At 40.8% G+C, this 21,619-nt stretch overlaps 2 protein-coding genes across 2 annotated transcripts; both read right to left on the reverse strand.

The window, feature by feature from the left end:
• Nucleotides 1-6,479: 6,479 nt before the first annotated feature.
• On the reverse strand, nt 6,480-9,644 carry LOC119486593 (interferon-induced transmembrane protein 5-like). The gene is made up of 2 exons (XM_037766804.1): nt 9,319-9,644; nt 6,480-7,313 (listed from the first exon to the last, which is right to left on the reverse strand). Exons 1-2 carry the CDS (start codon nt 9,523-9,525, stop codon nt 7,092-7,094), a joined length of 429 nt encoding a protein of 142 aa, XP_037622732.1. The 5' UTR covers nt 9,526-9,644; the 3' UTR covers nt 6,480-7,091.
• Nucleotides 9,645-15,481: 5,837 nt separating this feature from the next.
• On the reverse strand, nt 15,482-20,729 carry LOC119486632 (mannose-binding protein C-like). Its single transcript, XM_037766877.1, has 5 exons — nt 20,654-20,729; nt 20,414-20,527; nt 19,582-19,731; nt 17,906-17,971; nt 15,482-16,354 (listed from the first exon to the last, which is right to left on the reverse strand). The coding sequence occupies exons 1-5, from the start codon at nt 20,727-20,729 to the stop codon at nt 15,972-15,974; spliced, it is 789 nt and encodes a 262-aa protein (XP_037622805.1). The 3' UTR covers nt 15,482-15,971.
• Between the last annotated feature and the right edge of the window lie 890 nt (nt 20,730-21,619).

Consider the following 21,619-nt stretch of genomic DNA (forward strand, 5'->3'; position numbering starts at 1 on the left):
GGACTTAAGTGACACAGGGAGACATCTGATCTGTACAGTATTCAGACACATGCAGGAGCCCAAGGGAAGAGATGGCCATTACCTGTCTGAAAATAGGACATACAGGATTAAACAAAACACTCCATAGAATAGGTAAGCACCCAACTGGACTATGCACACACTGTAATAAACCAGAAACTGTCAAACATGTTCTTATAGAGTGCAACAAATATGAGGAAGAAAGAAGGGAATTGATATCAGGAGTAAATGATGGAAATATTACAATCTGCTAGGAAAGACATCTAAGAAAATACACAATCTTCTAATTAATTACTTAAGGGCAACAGGAATAATGGAGATAATTTTATTAATATTATTATTATTTTAATTATTACAAATTATTAATTTTTTTCTTTTTTTTTCTTTTCTTTCTTTCTTTCTTTCTTTTTTCCTGCCAAGCTACTGCTCCACACTCCAGTCCAGTAAGTGGCGGTAATACACCTATAGGCTGGTTTGCCAACCGCCAATAAACACCAAAGAAGAAGAAGACGACCACCACCACCACCACCACCACCACCACCACCTCCACCACACAGGGGCCCTCCTGTTGGAGAGGTCATAGGGCTGCAGGAGTTACGTAAATTGTGCACGTTGCTGCTTCAGTGTTTGACATGATAGGTAGCCTACCTTTGGAGAGCACATGTTGTACTGACGGTTAATGGCCCCTGACAAATACAACACTGTAATATGCACACAAGGGTGTCTACTGTAGATGATCACGAGGCTTTCTGTGCTTATTGATTCCTGTAAAACCTACAGGAATGCTCTACTTTGTTCCCCCTTATCTTTGGGATGAAAGTGCAACTGCATTGACCAACTGACCTTTTCTAAATTAGCCTACTTTATACATTCATTGAAAGTAATAAAGGTTTACCAAAATAATAAAAAAAAGCTCAATCTCAAACATTACAAAAAAGTATTGTAGGATAAGTCACTATCATGCACAAGTTAAATATGTTCCTGAGTGATTTTCCATATTCCTAACAGACTTGTTTTGTAAACAAACAAATAAATACATAAAACCTTTAGCAAGATATGCTGGCTGCAGAATATGTAAGATATAAGAAAAACAATAATAAAACTTTGCATCTGTGGATGAAGCTCTGTTTGTAGTTATGAGTCCTTTCAGTCAATGATACAGTCTGTTTGAGAAGCAAACAAAGTCACAAGTTCTTGTAACATTTAACCAGCTTATAAGGTGTAGTCAGTTATGTAAGAGACGGAAAGTGAAAGGAGATGTGGGGGTGGGGATGACACACACACACACAAAGGGTTGAAAAAAAGGCTGTAACTGAACACCAACATGGACACACATTCACCAAGAATTACATTCATTTGTTTTCTTAATTCTGCTGCCATAGCTACGTACGCATGATGACAGACCGGTGGTGAAAGAAGTACTAAATTATTTTACTTAAAAGTAAAAATAATAATACTCTGTTACAAGTAAAAGTCCTAAAGCCTAAATAAAGTACAAGAGTATGAGCACTGACTTATACTTAAAGTGCCAAAAGTGAAAGTGCTCATCGTGCACAATGCATGAATGGCCCATTTCAGAATAATGTATGCTATATTATTGGATTATAATTATTAATAAATAAATGTATGCACCACTTTAATATTGCAGCTGATAAAGGTGGGGCTTGTTTTAGTTACTCTATTTATTGGCTAGTATGTGAATTTTCCTTCAGGAATCAATAAAGTCTTATCTAAACCAAAATGCATCTTGTATCTGTTGATTATATTTTGTATTATTAATTTAAATCTGCAGTTAATAAATTAATGAAATGGAGTAAAAAGTACAATATTTCCCTCTGAGTTGTAGTGGAGCAGAAGTATAAAGTAAGTCAGTAATAAAGTAACCTCGAAATTGTACTCAAGTACAGTACTTATATTAAGTAAATGTACATTGTGACTTTTTACCACTGGTGCAGACTGCATTTGAACTCTTCACATGTTATGACTCGTCTGGAACCAGTTTCCTTCTCACGCACAGGCTTATACTGTATGTACAGCAACAGTATGGGATGTTATGTAACCCAACATATGCTCAACAGATGTGCTTTCTAAAAAACAAAACAGAATATTTAAGAACATTTTTGCTGCTTTCATTGTTTTTGAGAGGCTGCCAACATGATACACAACTGATTATCAAATGTATCGATTTGTAATATACATGGTCTTAAGCATAATACTCTTTAAAGTGTTATGCTGATTCAAAATTTCTGCACATGCATCAGTCAATGTGTATTTTCTGGCTATAAGCGCTCACAATACGTTTGATACATTCTACTTTTTCTTCATATATTATGCATCATAGAAAAGTAGCTATAGCCAACTGCAGCCTTTAAATCAATCATTATCATCAATTATTTAGAATTGAAATGATGAATAGAAATTTAATATTAACATTTTGGTCACCTAAAAGTGTCTTCAACACTCGGTTGTACTTAGCGCCACCCTCTTGTGTCACTTCTGGTTGCAAAAAACCAAGATGGCGACGGCCAAAATGCCGAACTCAAGGCTTCAAAACGGCAGTCCACAAACCAACGGGTGACATCACGGTGACTACCTCCACTTCTTATATACGATGTACAAATGCACACAGCATCTAACCTGTGCTATGCGGACAATCTCTAGACTTAAATTAATGACAACAGAATGAGAAGCAGTCAGCAGGTTCCGTTTATGCAGAGCTGTTTATTTTTGGAGACACATTTGTTAATATTCCTTTCTTTGCCTCTGTCTGTGTGTGGTTTGAGCTCTGCAACAGAGAACAAACTTATTAACAATCAATCAAATCATCTCAACAGGTACCGTGCAATGAGAAGGCAAACTAAAGCATTAAAGAAGTAAATTAACTCACAGGATGCTCACATCGTGTCAGAGGTCCAAAGGAAGAACAAAGGGAGAAAAGCAGCATATAAAGCCTCTCACTGAGTGGAGGTGATTGCACCTGAGAGGGGCGGTTCCTTTCCAGACAGGAGCGTTTGTTTTATCCACCCTGCCTCAGGTGTGGTCATAGGATTTCTTTCAGAGGGGACTTTTAACACCCCACGTGACATGAGTTCTGTGCAAGCTCACATTTGGCACCAAAGCTGCTATAATTTGGTAGTGAAGGAACTGATTTCGGTACGCTTATGTGGGTATGTCCTTCACATATCTCGAGAACCATTCATCCGATATACTTCACCCTTGGCGGGTGTCTTGCTGGGGACCCAAGGACGTGCAACTGTTTAAACAACGGCTTAGAAGCAAAGTTTGTTACAATTGTCCCTCTATGTACATGTTTCCAATTTTAGCATGGCTATTCTAACCTGATTGCCATGCATGATAAAATGCTTTGGAGGTTCTTGGACCCCCTGGAGTATAAATTATTATATTTTTTGGGACCCATGACCTTTGCTGTCATGCCCACATTTAGGTCAACATTTACTTTTCATAGATAAAATATCAAAATCTAACATGTAGGCTAGATTACCATGGAATTTACTGAGCACATTAATAAGATGAACCTTTTCCACATTGAGCTTTCCTCTTGCACCATCTGGTGTGCAGAGTCAGCTTTACACACAAGATACAGTATACTGATAGAATAGGCATAACTGGTAAGGCTCGAAGAAAACCAGCAGCCTGTTCTAGCCAACGCTGTGCTGCGGGGTGCAATCAAAGTTGCAGCCTCAAGAGGCTTCTTTGCTTTTGCTTGGGCTGTGGACTTTAAAGGTGGATAACAAGCACACGTTATATGTAGTCTGAAAAGCTGAGTAATTTATACAGGAGCAACTACCTTTTTAGACAAGAAGCTGGTTATCATAAAATTTGGTCATAAATTACCTTTACTCTGGTTTCAGTCCTTTTAAATTAATAACAACCAAATGTGATATTGTGTGAGTCAGAAAGACGGGATGTTTTAGGGTTTGAGATTAATTAATTAAGATTTAGACACAAGAAGAAGAAGAAGAAGAAGTTAGTGTTAGAATTAAAGAAATTAAGGAAATTCTTTAAAAAGAACATTTTAGCTTATTTAAAATTTCATTAAAGGAACAGTGTGTAACATTTAGGGGGCTCTATTGGCAAAAACATAATATTAATAAATATGTCTTGTTTAGTGTATAATCACCTGAAAATAAGAATCATTGTGTTTTTGTTACCTTAGAATGAGCCGTTTATACCTACATACGGAGCGGGTCCCCTTCCAAGGAGTCCGCCATGTTTCTACAGTAGCCCAGAATGGACAAACCAAACGCTGGCTCTAGATAGGACCATTACCGTTTCCACGTCAGCCACTGTAGTTCTCCTAGATGCTTGGCACACAGGAGAAGTTTCAGTTGGTTGCAATTTACAACCTCATCGCTAGATGGCACCTATCCCCTTGTTTATTTATCAGTAAACACCAGAAACATTGTGCTTGGTTTGACCAAAAGTGAACTAAAACTCCTTTTCCTGATTAAGTTTAGGTTAGGGTAAAAGTTATAGGCATGACTGTTTTAGTTAAGGTTGGAGAGTGAGGAGAGCTTGTAGAACCTGACATGCCATCTGACTTGTGCCATGCCGAGTGCATGCGTCCTCTCTGCATGTTTTATAGCGAACAGCTCCCAAAACGAGCAGCGAGGAGCTAGCGCCCCCTCCCTCTGCAGTGCCAGCTCCTAGCCTGTAATTCTCCACGGCTCAGACATCTGTAAGCATTTCTCTCTGACCGCGGGAGGAAAATAGAAAAGTTGGAAGCCAGAGGCTGTGATTTGGGTGCGTATAAATAAAGTTGCGAGCTAAGGAGAGGTTGCTAATATGATGGGAGTCCAGAGGGTGGGAGGTCCTGAGGAGCGGGACACCCAAGCCATCAAAGACGAGGAACAAGGGAGCAAGGAGGACAAGTGGAGCCTCTGAGGGTTTTCTGCAGGACATTCAGATTTAACCTCTGTGTTGCTTAAGGGCATCTCAGTGGGTGTATTTCACAAACCATATGCAAGTACAAACTTGCCGTCACATCTTCCTTGATTTGCATGCCTGTCCACCAACCGTCTTTATCCAACTCTACTTGTTCCACTCCTTGATTTAATTATAAAAACACAAGCAATTCTGTTCATTGCAGCATTAGTCTTGTATGGTGCATTATTTTAAATTTCTATGGGATTTAGCATTATTTATCTGGTGTCTTTGGAAGCCTGAACTTTGGGGTTTTCTAATATATAGCTCTGTGGTTTTGCAGCACAACATACATCTGTGATGATGACCCTAAAGGTGGGACCAACCAGTGATATCCATACATCCATCCTGTGACACTAACCGTCCAGCAGAGGGCTAACATAAAATGGCAAGTCTTTCCCAAAACGTGTGCCATTTCATCTGCAATAATTCCTCAGACCGAGAGCAGATCGAGTGGAAATGAGCCATCCCGTCCCGCTGCAGGCCTCCACTTTACTGCTGACTCCTCTGTAGTGGTCTGCCTGGGCGGCCCTGCCTTACAACCGAGGGCACCATTTTCCTAAATCGGGATGTTCTGTATATAGTTATATAGAACAGCAGCAGGCTCACAGCTGGGATGAAAAAAAAAAACACATGCCTTGCCCGTTCCCTCAGACCCGCCTCAAGAGTCAAACCTATGATCACTTTAAAACTGGGTGTAAGTGCAGCGGCGGAACCGCAAGAGACATTTGAAGGAACATCTCTTCCTCCCCATGTTCATTAGCTAAGAAGGGATGTGAAAAACACCTGGAAATTGTTAGTAGATTTTTTTGATAGGTAATAAAATAAAGGTTTTTCAAAGCAGTACTGAGTTAACAGTTTATTTAGCTCACTCACAAGAGGTCAGCATTAATAATGATGTAAAATTAGAAACCTTAACACAACAAAATACTAATAAAAATACATGAATAATGATTAAAAACAGATGAAAAATGTTAAAAACTGCTGAAAGAAGAAAAATAAGTGACTATCAATGGGAGGTGAATGTTGATTGTCAGGTGGCTTCTCATCATCGTGACATTCAGACGTTGGCTCCATAGTCCTCTCCGCTCTTTCTACCCCGACTAGAGCTGTCATCAAGATTTCCATTCGACATAAATACAATAAATAACAACGAAAATGACCCAGAGTAGCTGCTTGCTTGATCTCTCAGCCTTTCTAAACTCTGTTCGTTACCCCCCTCGTATCTATTTCAAGGCTTTTCTTTTAAGTCTTTGAGCAACTTCACATGACCGTGTCTGGGAGACTGGCAGGTGTGAGCTGAACTCCCTCTAATACTGGTATTAAAATTAGGGATGCACCAATACTAATGTCCTCCAGCACTCACAGTACAAATTCTGATAAGTGTTATGTTGCTTTTACTCAGTGATTGAAGTGGAAAAAAAAGTGCCAGTACTCTCTTATTCACATGTTGACGTGTGTATCGGCCGGTATCAGCAATCTCTTGTGACTTATTCCTATTTATTAATTATTTCTTTAAGCATGTTATACTGTCAGTCATAATCAGCTGTGTTTTTAATGCTATATTATTATACTTGGGCTATGCATGCATTTTTTTATTCTAGTTTTTATGTTCCTACGGTTTATGAGGTGCGGCGTAAAACAAGCCGCGCCGTTATGAATCACCATTATGAACCTGATATGGAAAGGGCAGAGAGGAGTACCGACAGCTTGAGAGAAGTGCCGGTGTGCCAGACAAAGTCACGGTACGCCAAGGAGTAAAATGTAGAAGTGCTGGTACTGCGTACCGGAGAGTACCGGCCCACTTCGAGCACTGATTTTACTTGAATGTCCTGTTTTAGTCTTTTATCGGCCATAATTTTTGATACTATAGCATTAGTACTGGTGCATCCCAAAGAGGACACTCTTGTAATACACAAACCAAGGCTTACTTTGCTATCTTTAGGATTATTTTTGTGCTGAGCAGATTTTAGCCCGGCACATATTTCCATGTAGATTTCCTTTATCGCTTGGCTTACATTGGCTATAGGAGCTATTATGTCAGCCCCGGTTAGCGTGAATGGGTTGACTTTGAGACAGATCTGTGTGTTATTTTTTTTGTTTCTTTGTTTTTGTTTTTGTTTCTCTGTCTACCAGCTGAATAGTTTCATGAAGTTTTGGAAGCCGTCCTCTCCGAAGAAGTCGAAGGAGCCCTCGGACGTGCCCAGGTGGACGAGCAGCAGGACGAGCAGGACGACGGCCAGAAGTGGAATCAGCAGGTTCCAGCCGGCGGCCAGGATGTTGTACCACTTGGCCTTGTCTGAACACTCCTGGGCCAGCTGCAGGTTGCCCTGAGTCTTCTGGTCCCTGGCCTACACAGAGACACACACACACACACTCACATTATTACATGCAATCACTGAAGTCAGTATTAACTATTACAGAAATGAAGAATCACTGTGTTTCTAAAGACAATTTATGTACATAAAGAACCACAATGCTTACTTAGTGTCTACACCCATACTGTAAATAATGAGAGAAGGAGAGCAAACAAAGGCGTATTATAATGTTCAGTCGTGTCTTTGTTTACAGACGGCTCATCGCAGCTCGTCCCAGAATAATTTCACATAGAGCGCAGATTCAGGGTTGAGCAAGGGTGGAGTGATATGAAGTCCTTGAACGGCTTCTAACTGCATCCATATATATTTTGGAACGGGCCAGTCTCTCTCTAGCACTCTCTAATTTCCCATGAGTACTTGCCCATTAGGAAGATGCCAATTACGCCATTTTTAACTCCCCAGACGAGCAGCCAGTCACCGTCTTTAATTTGAGTTCAGAAGCCAATACTGGGCCTGTGATTCAGAGCTGCGCCCTGTAAGCACACAGATGAAAGATTTAAAAAAAAAGAAAAAAGAAAGACTTAAATTAAGGGTATACACGCCCTTTTGTGGGGAGTTTTTCAGAAACCTTTTACTTCAGGTAGGTACACAGTTCAGTCCAATCCTGCTGTGCACATGGTATTTCAGTCGTCTTTTAGAGAGAACTGCTTTTGTTTTGGTTTACGTTCCTGTTTCTCCACAGCCCCATTCCTGCGGTAAAGGGCACACCAACTTTCTACTGTGTGCCATCCGACCAGGGACAATAACAGGTCTCTACTAATGTTTGAAACATATTGCGCTTTTTTTCCATTTTACAAAAACGATTATCTTGTTCTCATTGTTTTCATGGCATCATTTCTTATTGCACAAGTCTGGCACTCTAAATCCAGCCATGCCAAATTTTCCATAAGAAGTAATGGCCTGGTCCTTCTTTGTTCTTTTAGAAATTATAGTGTGTGTGCTTCATTTTCAAATGTGGCATTTGCCATAACATGCCCATTGTTTTATAGCTTTACTTGCCAGCTCTGCCCACCTTTTGTCTATTTCTACCAAACTTGCATTACAGAAGGCTTTAAATCCTCGTAGATTCTTTCCCTCTGCAGATTAGGATGCACCAGACTGGCACTACATTAAAATTGAACATTATATTGCATATTGCTGACTTATTTCAAAATTGTTCTCTTTTCTTGCCAAAAGAAGTGTTTCTACCCTACCAGTTTTATTTTATTTTACAGTTTTTATTTGAACAGTTTTATTAAGATCAGTTAATAAGCCAGCTTTGAGTTGCCATGAATTGTGAAGTCTTTAAAAGATATTTAAAAATACTTTTTCTATAAGTTAATATAACAGTGTCAAATAAAATTAAAGCTGCAGGCAGCTATGATCGGGCCCTCGCACCTTCCCGCACGTTGGGGGTACTGGCGGTATGCTGGTTGGGCATTTCCATGATCATCGTGGACACTGTACGCACAACAGTCAAGTAACAACGGTTTGTTGTTTAATGGAGAATCATGTAGATCCTCTGCCTCGCCACGTCAACGTTGTTTGATAGAAACACAAGCTTTTAACAGCTTTTCATCACAAAGGTCTTGAAATTGTACTGACCAAATCTGAAGTAAATCGGGTAAAATCTGTAGGAGGAGTTCGTTAAACTGCAGAGCCTGGAAATGGCCAAAAATATACACGAAAAAGTAACCGAAAATTCCAAATGACCGACTTCCTGTTGGGTTTAGAGCATGGCCCCAAGAGGCATTTTTAAGTCTCCATGTGATACATGTGCCGTCAAATAAAACTGTTTTCAAATGACAGTGAACAATGGTTTTGCCCTTGTGCTGTAAAACACACCAGTAGAGAGAATCTTATCAGTGCAGCCTCGTCCTCCTTCCTTCTGACACCTCGGTTCATTTCCTGGATGTTGCATGATTTGTGAAAATGCTCCAAACTGAAACTTGCAAGTAAAGTGCGGCATCAAATTTAAAAAAAGAGCACAAGATCTCACCTTGATGGAGTAGACGAGAGCCATGAATCCCAGGCAGCAGAAGTTAACGTACAAGGTGTTGCACAGCGACCAGACTAGATAGTCCCGGGGAGGATTCTTGCCAGCGTTGCCCATGTTCACCACGGTGGATCCAGCCGGCTTACGGGCAGACTTACAGTTGGTGAGCGGGGTGCAGTCTGAGGGGAAGTTGTACGAATGGTTGTCCATGGTTAGACAGAAAGAAGATCCCCGGCTGTGGGTGACTAAGTGGGTTTGCGAACTGGCGAGCCTTCCAGATGCTTGTGCACGGTCCCTCTTTGGAAAGTAGTAACCCCCGCCGCCCCCTGTGTAAGAGGTTTATAAAGGCCCATGGAGAGGGAGGTGACCGGCAGAGGACGCAAAGGGCAGGGTCCTTTAATATACAGCAGGTCTGTCATTATGTGGTGAGGCCTGAGAGAGACTGAAATAGAGATACAGAGACACAGAAAGCTGCATGAGATGGAAGACAGAAAAAGAGACAGCAAATAGATGCATGGGATCAGTGCAAAAGTCTCTTCCATTAAAGTACCTCAGCTTTCTTAATAGGTCCTGGCGGTGTGGGTCAGGTGGTTGGGCGGAGGTAGCAGAGGACAGTGGAGGCAAGGTTGTGCAGTTCAAAAGCCTTGAAGGTGTTGAGGAGGAGTTCATCTGAAGTACTGTCTCCCCGAGGCCTTGACGGACAAGTCTATGACGTGCACGGTCTCTTAGGGAAAAAAAAGGTCATATTTTACAACACATTTGCAAAACGTATGACAATTCCATTACGTTTTTATGTCCACAGTTACAAGTCCTAAAATAAAAGTTCTGTGCCAGAAATCATCCAGTCTATTTAAAGGAACAATGTGTAACATTTTGGGAGATATTAACAGAACTATGTATTCATTAGTGTATAATCACCTGAAACTAAGAATCGTTGTGTTTTTGTTAGCTTAGAATGAGCCCTTCATATCTACATACGGAGCGGGTCCTCCTCACGGAGTCTGCCATGTTGCTCCGCCATGTTTCTATAGTAGCCCAGAACGGACAAACCAAACACTGGCTCACATTACCTGAAGGACACCGTATTTCTCCGACACGCTTGTAAAACTGAGCCGCAGAGTGCAAAACCGTGGTACCGCGGCCTCTGAGCGAGGCGAAAACGCGCGTTTTTTTACCATGTTTTTGCACTCACTGGCTCACGCTAGCGCAGTAAAGGGAGGATTGAGCGGAGGGGTACTCAGTTGGTTGCAATCTGCAACCACACCACTAGTTGCCGCCAAATCCTACACACTGCACCTTTAAGCTAAAGCTGAAACAATCAGTTGATTAACTTTCTGATGTAATTTTTCAAGCAAAAATGCCAAACATTCTCTGAGTCCAGCTTCTGAAATGTGAGGATTTAGTGCTTGTGATTGTAATATATGATAGTTAATAAAATATCTCGGGGTTTAGGGTTGCTGGTCAGACAAAACAAGCAAGTGGAAGGCATCACATTGGGCCCTGAGAAATGATAATAATAGGCTTTTTTATTTTTATTTTTTTATAAATATGTCAGTTAATCCAAAACATATTCAGCAGATTAATTGATAATGGAAATAATCGTTAGTGGCAGCCCTAGTTTCAGCACAAGGCAGAATCTCTGTGGTAAAAAAAATGAAAGAAATATTGACTACAGAGATGACAAAAAACTTTAGTTGAGAGGGCTGAGTGTAAGATAACAAGGATGCAATCTTATTTCGCTTAAATCTTTCTTTTTACAGGGCAGGATTGGCTCAGTAGGCTATTATATTTTTTAAGAACTTCAAATTCATTCAGTTACTCACATTGGAGTTTCCAAGTACAACCACAGTCTACTGTTGATGGCCACTGAGCATCCCCACTGCAGAAAATAGGGACAGCAGGCATTACTCATATTCTTACAGATTTCCCCAGTCAATGCAGTGGGGTGAAACAAACCCATTATTACATGTTAGAAAAAACATTATTGTTGACATAAACATCCTGGGTGTGAAGGATTCGAGATTTCATGTCAGTGTTGGGAGTTTTCACAGTTCAGTTTGGGGATGTTTTGTGGTCAAAAACACATAAAACGTTTTAAAACATGATGGAGAAATAATTACCATCTAAATGAAATGTGGACCAACAATGACCTCTGCTGGCCGTTTACAGAAATAACAAAAAATATGTCTGACAGTGTACTCAGTATACTCAGTATGTTCAGTATCCATATTGATCTTAAAGGTCCCATATTGTAAAAAGTGAGATTTTCAGGTCTTTTACACTATAAAGCAGGTTTAAGTTCTATATAAATACTGTTAAACAATAAAAATGCTCAATATACGGAGAAATACAAACAGCCCGTATTCAAAAATTGTGCGTTTAAAACAAGCCGTTAGGATTTCTGTCCATTTGTGATGTCACAAATATACAATATTTAGACAATTTCACGGTTAAAAATAAATAAAAATGCTCAATATACGGAGAAATACAAACAGCCCGTATTCAAAAATTGTGCGTTTAAAACAAGCCGTTAGGATTTCTGTCCATTTGTGATGTCACAAATATACAATATTTAGACAATTTCACGGTTTTAAACATAAACATTCTAAATGTGTCCCAATTTATTTCCTGTTGCAGTGTATGTAAATAATATCAGCTGACAGGAAATAAACATGGACCCAAACTGTTGCCTAGCAATGCAATTCCATTGAAATGCACTAAAACGGAGCGTTTCAGACAGAGGGTAACTACAGGTATATTCAGGCAGACAGTAAGAGGAGAATAAAGTTTTTTTTTAACATTACAGCACATAAACATGTTCTATTAGAAACACAAAATACAAGTATGAACCTGAAAATGAGCCTGATATGGGACCTTTAAAGGCATTTCTTATTTCAAACTAGCACAAACACATAACATGGGCAGACAAAGCAGACACTAACTGTTGCAGATAATATAACAATAGGCAAATCCGATTGATATAAAACTTAAAAATATATACACATTCTCAAGTTTACAGTGCAAATCATAAACACAAAGATGCATTTAGTGGCCACAGTCAAAGTTGCCTCCACGTTGAGATGTTTATAGGTAGCCTATGATGCATATACTGTAACCTGTATGATGGATAGCCAAAAAGATACACTTTTAAAAAAAGTACTCCGACTTTTAACAAAATGCGATAAAATTCTTCGTAGTTACATTAATTATATGTATTCGCAATTCTAAAGAAAGTTAGAAACGTGTGCTGTAAAACGAAAAAAAACATAGCAGAGGATGGTTTCGATCCATCGACCTCTGGGTTATGGGCCCAGCACGCTTCCGCTGCGCCACTCTGCTGCATGCACCTCTACGGAAAACTACTGAATATAACTATAACACACGCTGCAGCGCTACACTTCTATGGTCCTTCTTGCTGCTCTCTACAAACACGGATAAACATCGGCAAGAACTGCAGGCGGTTTTCACACTATTTCACACAAATTTACATAACTCTATCACCAGGAGACTACAGTCCAATGCAAGCACTGAGTGAGTGCATTGATCAAGTCAATAATTGGATGTGCCAGAATGTTCTTCAGCTGAATAAAGACAAAACTGAGGTCGTAGTTTTTGGAGCCAAAAAGGAAAGAATAAAGGTTAGTGCTCACCTTCAATCTGTAATGTTAAAAAGCTCAGACCGAGCCAGAAATCTTGGTGTAGTCATGGACTCTGACCTGAACTTTAAAGGGACTGTTTGTAACTTTCAGAAATGCTTGTTAACAGCGACACCTGTGGCCGTTAAGTCAATGAAAGTCAGCGTCGGGTTCGCGCTTGCTCGCTCTAAATAGACATGAACGAGCATCGCTCAACACAGTGAGGCGACACGCGTCAGCTAAAACCACAATATCACTCTATATTTCACGTGCTTGGCAGTAATGTTAGCTGACCAGACGAAGGTGTGAGGGCTTTGGTTTTGGACCCAGAAGCAGACACAGACACAGCTGGATGGTGGTTGAAAGTCAGGTGGATTTATTGTAATAAAGGTGGTGAGGGCGCTGGAGAAGGCAGGGGACAGGCAGGCTGTTGAGCAGGGTGGAGTAGCTGGAGGAATGAGCTGCGGCGGCGTGAGGATGGCTCGATGGGAGGCTGGCACTGGAATCCAGAAGACAGGAGAACACAATGTTAGCTATCAGAAGCACTAGGAAACACAAGAATAACTCTGGTAATTATAATACAGAGCGGCCGAGAAAATACCAACTGGTAGGCAGAACAATCTGGCGAGGACTGGCAGGAAAGCTGGTGTTCTTGTACTGTGGGTTGATTAGGTGATTGTTGACAGGTGCAGAGTGCAGAGTGGAGAGTGAGACCAGGTGCTTGATGAGGAAGCCGCGCCCCTGCCACACCCACAGGCAGGGGAGGGGGAGACCCAGGGGAAGCAGAACACTGAAAAACTACTGGAGTCAAGGCCAGAGACGTGACAGAAGGTCTCTCCATGAATCAATGCTGATCCTAGTGTTGGCTTTTCCTGCCTCAGCCTCCGGGGCTGAAGCAGGAAAAGAAATGTTATCGTCTCCGACCGAGTGCCGGTGTCTCCCTCTGGCACCCGGTCGGAGACGATATCGTTTCTCGCTGCGGAGCCCCGTCACTTCACAAAACATGGGAAACCTCTGTTGGTCTGGAGGAGCTGCAGCATTTATTTCTGCACAAACGTCCCCTGTACATTCACTAGATATTCTCAGAGCTACTAACTCTTCTGCAGTGTGGAGTGTGCGCACTTACTTACTGGTCCGGCTCTGACAACGTGCTCTGACAACGTGCTCTGCTCCGTCGATTTTCAGTCTCTCGAGTACCAACGTTAGCCGGCTGGTGGAAGTTTGGGACCCAGCCAACATGGTTATGTGGGCCCCACATGGGTTATGCTGGGGGTACCTGGGTACCAAGTGGGTATGGGCCCAAAATGGGCATCTTATCTGGGGCGCACTTGGATCAACTAAGTAGGTCTACTCAAGTGGGTTCTATGTGGGTCACTACTGGGAAATTAGTGCATGGGCTCAGAATGGGCAACACAAATGGTGCCCACTTGGGTCAACTAAGTTGGTCCCACATTGTACGTGCATGATAAGTTAATATATTGTAAATTTAGTCGTATATTGTTTTTCTTCGTAATTTTATAATATGTCTGAGGGAAAGTTTGATATTGCCAACGGCATCATCTTCTTCTTCTGTCATTATGCCTTTGCATTTCCTGCATTATGTTACCCGCTTGCTAGCTTGCTAAATTGTTAGCCTCTGTGGCTTCTAGACAACATTTTGCTTAGCAGCGGTGTTCTCACAACTTAACCACTTGAACGGCAATCATATCGTGTACAAGACATCACGATGGTGTGAACACAAGCTCACGAGTTTCATTTGAAGGCACCATTTCACTTCTTGGCAATATACGTTCTTCGCTGGGGACATGCATTGGGGGCATTGAGCCAGATGCCAATTTGAAGTTGGCATAAATAAGTTTCCCATTTACGGCAGCTATGTGCAGTTATTATTAAGCCATTTGAGAAAGTCTAAAAATCTGTACATCATTTGGGAAAAATATGATGCTAGCCAAGGAATAAGATCCTCCTGTAGAGTTTACATCCTATTTTGTATCTAATTGTTCTCCAATTAGATGTCTTCATCATTCTGAAACCATCAAACAACAAAAGTTTCACTACTGTCAACTAAAGAAGACAACATTTGGAATGATTTGGTGTAAGCAGCATTACTAACCTTGTAAACAATTTTTGTTATATATATTTCATGTACAAGTTAGCTACAGTGGGGGGAGATGGGTGGTGTCCAGTGGTGTAGTGGAGGGTACGCTGGTAAACAGAGTATACCCACATCTTTTTCTGGTGATTTACAGTATACCTATATAACAGCCAAAAAGCCATTGGAATATGAGAACCCTCTTCCTACCCATCTCTACCTAGTGGTACCCACCTTATTGACAACCACTACACCACTGGTGGCACCATTGGTTTGTAATACAGTACGTTAGAGAAAATGCCTGGAAATAGTATAAATAAATCAAGCAATTTTTTATTGGAAATTGATTCTGAATCAAATGGTGATATTCCGTTTGGGCTCGGCAGCCAAACCATCTAAAGTGTCAGTTCATACCGACAGTAAAATAAATGAATGAAAGTACCTCGCTGATGTATACTTTATTGTGGCATATGCTATAACAATACACCTTCTTGTTTCTATTAAACTTGTACAGTATTTCATTTATTGTTTACTTTCATTTCATATAGCAATGTCTGTGCAACAGTATTAATACCATGCTGCTGAAGCTGTAATACATTTTTAGTGAGATGGATATATATATATATATATATATATATATATATATATCACAGGGATAATTGTTTTGGGAAACTGTTAGACTTGAAAGCAAAAAAACGTTTTTTCCCCATAACTGGATCCTTGAAGCAGGTTACATGTAGTTCCATGAGGATAGGTTTAACAGCACTATTGATTCATTCACAGATATTAACAGGTGTGAATGCATAAGGATGACTTTTCTACCCACTTATATTTAAGACAGTTACAACCCTTCACTCCCAATATATAAGACATGGGACACATGAAGAACGTTCAATTACAGCGAGACTTGCAATGGATACAAGACCTTTCTACATCTGACAAATGATGTAAGCATTCAGGAAGCATTCGGGTGTCACTCGCCAGACACCGTTTTCTGACAGCATGGTGCAGCCTGTGTCCTGGATGGATCTGTCTGGCTGCCCTTCTCCCCATTTGGTGAAGGTCAGAGGTCGTTTTTTCATATCGGCCTCAAAATTCCCCTCTGCCTTGTTGTTGTTGACGTTGATCCAGGCAGTTTTGTAATCGTCCCCGAAGAACTGAGTCAGTATGTTGTTCTCCTCCTCGTTCTGGGGCAAAGCCAGCTCTAAGTTTCGTTGGGAGCAGAATTCGACGGCCCTGGAGAAAGAGTCTCTCTCCTTGTAGGACACAAAGTATTTCTGACCAACTCTTCGGACAAAGTCATAGTTTATAGCTGAAAAAAAGGCACGCAAATAAAAATCAGGAATTGCTAAAACACATTTTGTTTGTTCTTCCTCTGACAGTAAAATTACATATTATATAATATATATTAATATATATATATACTGGAAAAACAAAGTTCGGAAACTTGTGTTTGGTGGATTATTTCTCTGTTGTTACAATGCTAATTGGCATTGTATTTTACATCGTTGGAAAGCCTGTTTATTTGCCTTCGCAATGATGTCCAACTTGTAAGGATCATGCATTTGTGGGATGAGCAGCACAGCTGATTATGTGGGGAGCGCCTAAGAAAAATTTGCCAAAATGCTCAGCCAATGGTAAACAGTGTATTCTCATAAGGCTACCAGGAAGCCTGCAATGACTGCCCTTCACCGTCAGGCCCGTTTGCGCTGGTGTCGACATGTGGGGGAATGTCATGTTCAGTGATGAGTCCAGGTTCTGTCTGCAAAAGTTGGATGGCAGGGTCAAAGTATGGAGACGACGCGGAGAACGCTATGCTGATTGTTGCGCCGATGGAGTAACAGCTTTTGGTGGCGGAAGTGTCATGGTGTGGGGCGGCATCTCCCTCACTGGCAAAACAAGGCTCGTCATCATTGAAGGTCATCTCAATGCAGTGAGATATCGGGATGAGATTCTGCAGCCAGCGGTGATCCCATATCTCCACAATCTGGAACCTAACTTCATCCTCCAAGATGACAACGCTCGCCCCCACAGAGCCAGAGTTATCACAGACTACCTCCACAATGTGGGAGTAGAGAGAATGGAACGGCCTGCCAAGAGTCCAGACCTCAACCCAATTCAACACTTGTGGAAGCAGCTTGGGCGTGCTGTACGTGTTATAGTGACCAACACAACCACGCTGGCTGACCTGCAACGAATCCTGGTTGAGGAATGGAACGCCATCCCACAGCAACGTGTGACCAGGTTGGTGACCTGCATGAGGAGGAGGTGCCAGGCTGTTGTGGCTGCGTATGGATCTTCCACCGCTACTTAGGCTCCTGACGGTGTATTAAATGAATAAAGTGTAAAATAGCCAATATGTCTTGTTTGTTCCTTGTTACTGATAGAGAGTTCAATCATCCAATCCACCAAACAACTCAAAACAAGAGTCAATTCCAACAGGAGAATACACTGTTTACCATTGACGGAGCATTTTGGCAAATTTTTCTGGGGCGCTACCCACATAGTCAGCTGTGCTGCTCATCCCACAAATGCATGATCCTTATAAGTTGGACATCATTGCGAAGGTAAATAAACAGGCTTTCCAACGATGTAAAATACAATGCCAATTAGCATTGATACAACAGAGAAATAATCCACCAAACACAAGTTTCCAAACTTTGTTTTTCCAGCTTATATATAAAGCATACTTATGTATACTTTTGTTAAGTATATTTCCTATGAGTACATAAAAAGTAAACTGAAAGTATTCTCTCTTATTTTAAGTTAAGTTAAATATACTAAGATTACACTTGAATAAACTTCTTTTGGTAAGGGTCACTCCATGTAACACTCCCTTGTAATGTTTGAATGGGATACTTACCCAACTCTAACTTTGCATGGCTGTTCTTTAAGGTCTCAAGGTCCTGGCTAATGGAGTCAGAGAGATCTGGATGAAACAGATCAAGTTCAGTTATCAAACTGGCAGTAAATTGGTTCCACATTGTGTCAGATGTACCCTCTACAAATGAAAAGCTTATCTTCACTTCTTGCGCAAATTCTCTTAATCTTATTCCAGAATTCACTCAATTGTCACTCTTTGCTTTCATGTATGTATCTTGACGTAAGTGTCTCAGACTGAATGAAGATTGAATGATTAATTGATAGTACACATCGACAAACATTAAAACCCGGAAATGAGTTAGTATTTTAGCACTTCTGGTTCCTCTCGTCTGGAAGTCAATGGGTTTTTGGTTGTATGCCTGAAAAAAGATCTGTGGTTAACACAAGCTGAAGAGATATTAACGTTTTGTTCCATGATATAAAATGCGTCAGTAAATATCCCACTTAACAAGTGGCTAAATGAGACTACTAAACGTCATCACGCCGACTCGTCCGCCTTAACAGCCTCGTTGTGTATACTTGTGCTCATGCAACTGTGGTGTAGTTTCTTTATAGCCTAACGATAGCTTTTTATTTTTTGCAATTGCTTTCATGCTTCAAAAATTACAAAACATGTAAGTATCATAAATGTGTGTTTGCCACAGAGCTTATTTTCTGCAATATTCCAAAATCAAATGGAAAAAATCCCGTTGGCTTTTTGTCGAGGGAACCCAGGGCGATGCTAACTTCCTGGTTGGCCTACAAAAATGCATCATCCCCGGAGCACTCTACATCAGCAATACTCTACATGTTTGACATTCATGCCTGATGTTATTATTTTTGTTTCATAATGTCCTCTCTAATGTTCCGTCTCTTAATGTTAAAGTGTGTTAGGGAGCTGAAATGTAGTCAAATTTCCACTAAGGTGGATATTAAAGTTGTATTTTATTGTATTGTTTTGTATTTATTTCCAAAAATACCATTTCGATGTCAGGGGTGCAACACTAGCTGGTATTAAAACATGAACGAGCATTTCATGTAAGTATCATAAATGTGTGTTTGCTACAGAGCTTATTTTCTGCAATAATCCACAATCCAATGGAAAAATCCCGTTGGCTTTTTGTCGAGGGAACCCAGTGCGATGCTAACTTCCTGGTTGGCCTACAATCATCTCTCCACTGCTCTATCAAAGTGTTGTTGTTTTGAAGGGGTACTTCAGTACCGCACATTAGACCAATTCGAAAAAGATGGGTCGAAATAAACACAGCCGAAGCCGTGATATCCTGAATTTTAGTCCATAGTACAGGTCAAAGTAGCACTAGGACCAGGAAGGACATAGTCTATAAAAAGGGGTGGGAGGCTCACCTGTACTCTCGGGACACAGCCTCCACAAAAATTAACCACTAGGACCTTCAAAAAAGGTAGTGTTGTTACAGAACTGGGATGCAGACAGTGTACAAGTGTCCTCCCTTGAGTTTCTATCTAGACCTCTCAAACAACTAGTAAGTCCATGCTGAGGTTTCTTTGTGCGGGACAATGAAAACACAGACATTTGCTCAAATTGTAGTACTTCTGCATCATGCATTTTAGTAAATGATAAACAGCAGTTTCTCAGTTGGTGAAGGTAATTTTATAAAATATATGTATATGCTCTTTAAAATCTAGAAGATATATAACCTCGTCCACAGGATATAGCAGGTCCAGGACTTCCCGGTGCTCCAGGACGTCCCCGTGGTCCAGGAAATCCTGTGTTGAAAAGCAGGGAGGGAAATAAACATAAAACAAGATTAAAAATCCATAGCCCCTTGAGGCTCGTATGTTTGTTGTCTATTTGAACACAAATGTCTTATGGATAGAAAATTCAGAGACATTTTTGCGTCTGAGGGTTACTTAAGTCAAAAGGATTCATCCTCTGGTGAGCATGAAAGTATTCAGAGATTTGAATTAGGGCTGTCAATCGAATTTCAAATTCAAATAGTTAATTGCGATTAATCGCAAATTAAACTGACTTGCCCCAAACTGCATGTGATTATCATAAAGTGAAGCATGTCTGTAAAGGGGAGACTCGTGGGTACCCGTAGAACCCATTTTCATTCACATAGCTTGAGGTCAGAGGTCAAGGGACCCCTTTGAAAATGGCCATGCCAGTTTTTCCTCGCCAAAATTTAACAGACTGACCAAAATACATTGTGCCCATCATAACTTTTGCAGGATGTTTTTTCTCAGCAAATGTCATGTCAATCCTTCCCTTATATTTTGAGATATCTTTTGTACAAAGTCTGATCTTCAGGTGGCCTTGTGATCATCACAGTGAGTCAAATGGAGAAACTGTATAAGGAAGGTGACCTCAGAGGCTCTTGGGGCAGTGGAGAGAGATGGATTGCATGATTGTGGCTAAAAACAAACTCATCTGCCTGTCCAACAGGGGGTGCCAGAATTCAGACAAAAGACGACTGGAGTCTGGTAGAAAGAGTGTTCCTCGGAGCGTGATTGTGGAATTCGATAGTACCCACCAGGTGACCCAGATGACCCAGGTGGCCCAGATGGCCCAGGTAGCCCAGATGGCCCAGGTCCTCCTCTGTCACCTCTGGGACCTGGGGGACCTCTGGGACCTGGATCCTGACTGTAGCCAGTAGAAGTCATCAGGCAGAGGACGCAGAAGAGGAGAAACATCCTCATCTTCAGAACGCAGAACATCATAATAATTATTGGAGCTATCATTTTTTATTGTTGCAGTACATTAGATCACCAGAGTAGACAACATTATCAGGTAGAGAGAGGTAAACATTGCTGATAACCTGTTTGTCACTGGAATCAGGCTGCATCAGGAATATTGTTTGTTCATAGTTTTCATCATATCAAATCGAAGGTGTTCATTTCAGAACTCAGTCTTTGGCTAATAAGAACCACTTATTACAAATTATTTGTCTCCCGTTAGTTCCCAGTTCCTTGTAACGCTTCAGAAAAACTGATGGGCAATATATACAAATGCATTGCAGCTAAATTTAATTTCCAAAATGCAAATTAGAATTCTATTACAGCCTATCTTTTGTTCAGCACCAAGCATGCTGCTGTCAAGTAATCCAAAAGGGTTCCATAACACTAAATCTATTCCCAAATAGTAATAAAGAGAAAGGAACTCACTGTATAAACGAAGAGTGATCCGCAGGATGTGCTACTTCTTTAGTACTTCCCAAGAAAAGTGATCGAGAACGCAGTTAGAGGGCATGTACAAGAAGTTCAGTCCAGAGTAAACAACAGATGTTGTTGTTTATGCTGATGATGTCATTTGGTCAAGAGTCCAAGAGCCTCCCTCCTCCCTGCAGAGCTTATTGTGGATGGCTTTTCTGTATTTTCCTTAAAACACACACATACCATTTTCATATGACATTACAAATACGTTTATCTCTGTACCACTGTCTTGACCACTTTAAAATCAAACTGAAATATGAATTATCCTCTCTTTGTGTAAGGAAAGGAAATATCTTCCATGGAAAGAAAGCAACAAAAAAAGATCTGAGGCTGACTCATTTGCAAACCATTGTTTTGATGAATAGAAAACATATTCGGGTTTTTTTTTCCTGATATTGACTAAAGCTCACCCACATCTTAATTATCTTAACCTCTTTTACCCGTTCGGCTGAGCTGTGTGTTAAAACACTGCCTTTAAAAACTTCATAAAATGCTGTGGTGGTCTTTTTTACGAACTAAACAT

Source organism: Sebastes umbrosus, chromosome 4 (assembly GCF_015220745.1).
Source record: "Sebastes umbrosus isolate fSebUmb1 chromosome 4, fSebUmb1.pri, whole genome shotgun sequence".
In the NCBI taxonomy this organism is placed as follows: domain Eukaryota; kingdom Metazoa; phylum Chordata; class Actinopteri; order Perciformes; family Sebastidae; genus Sebastes; species Sebastes umbrosus.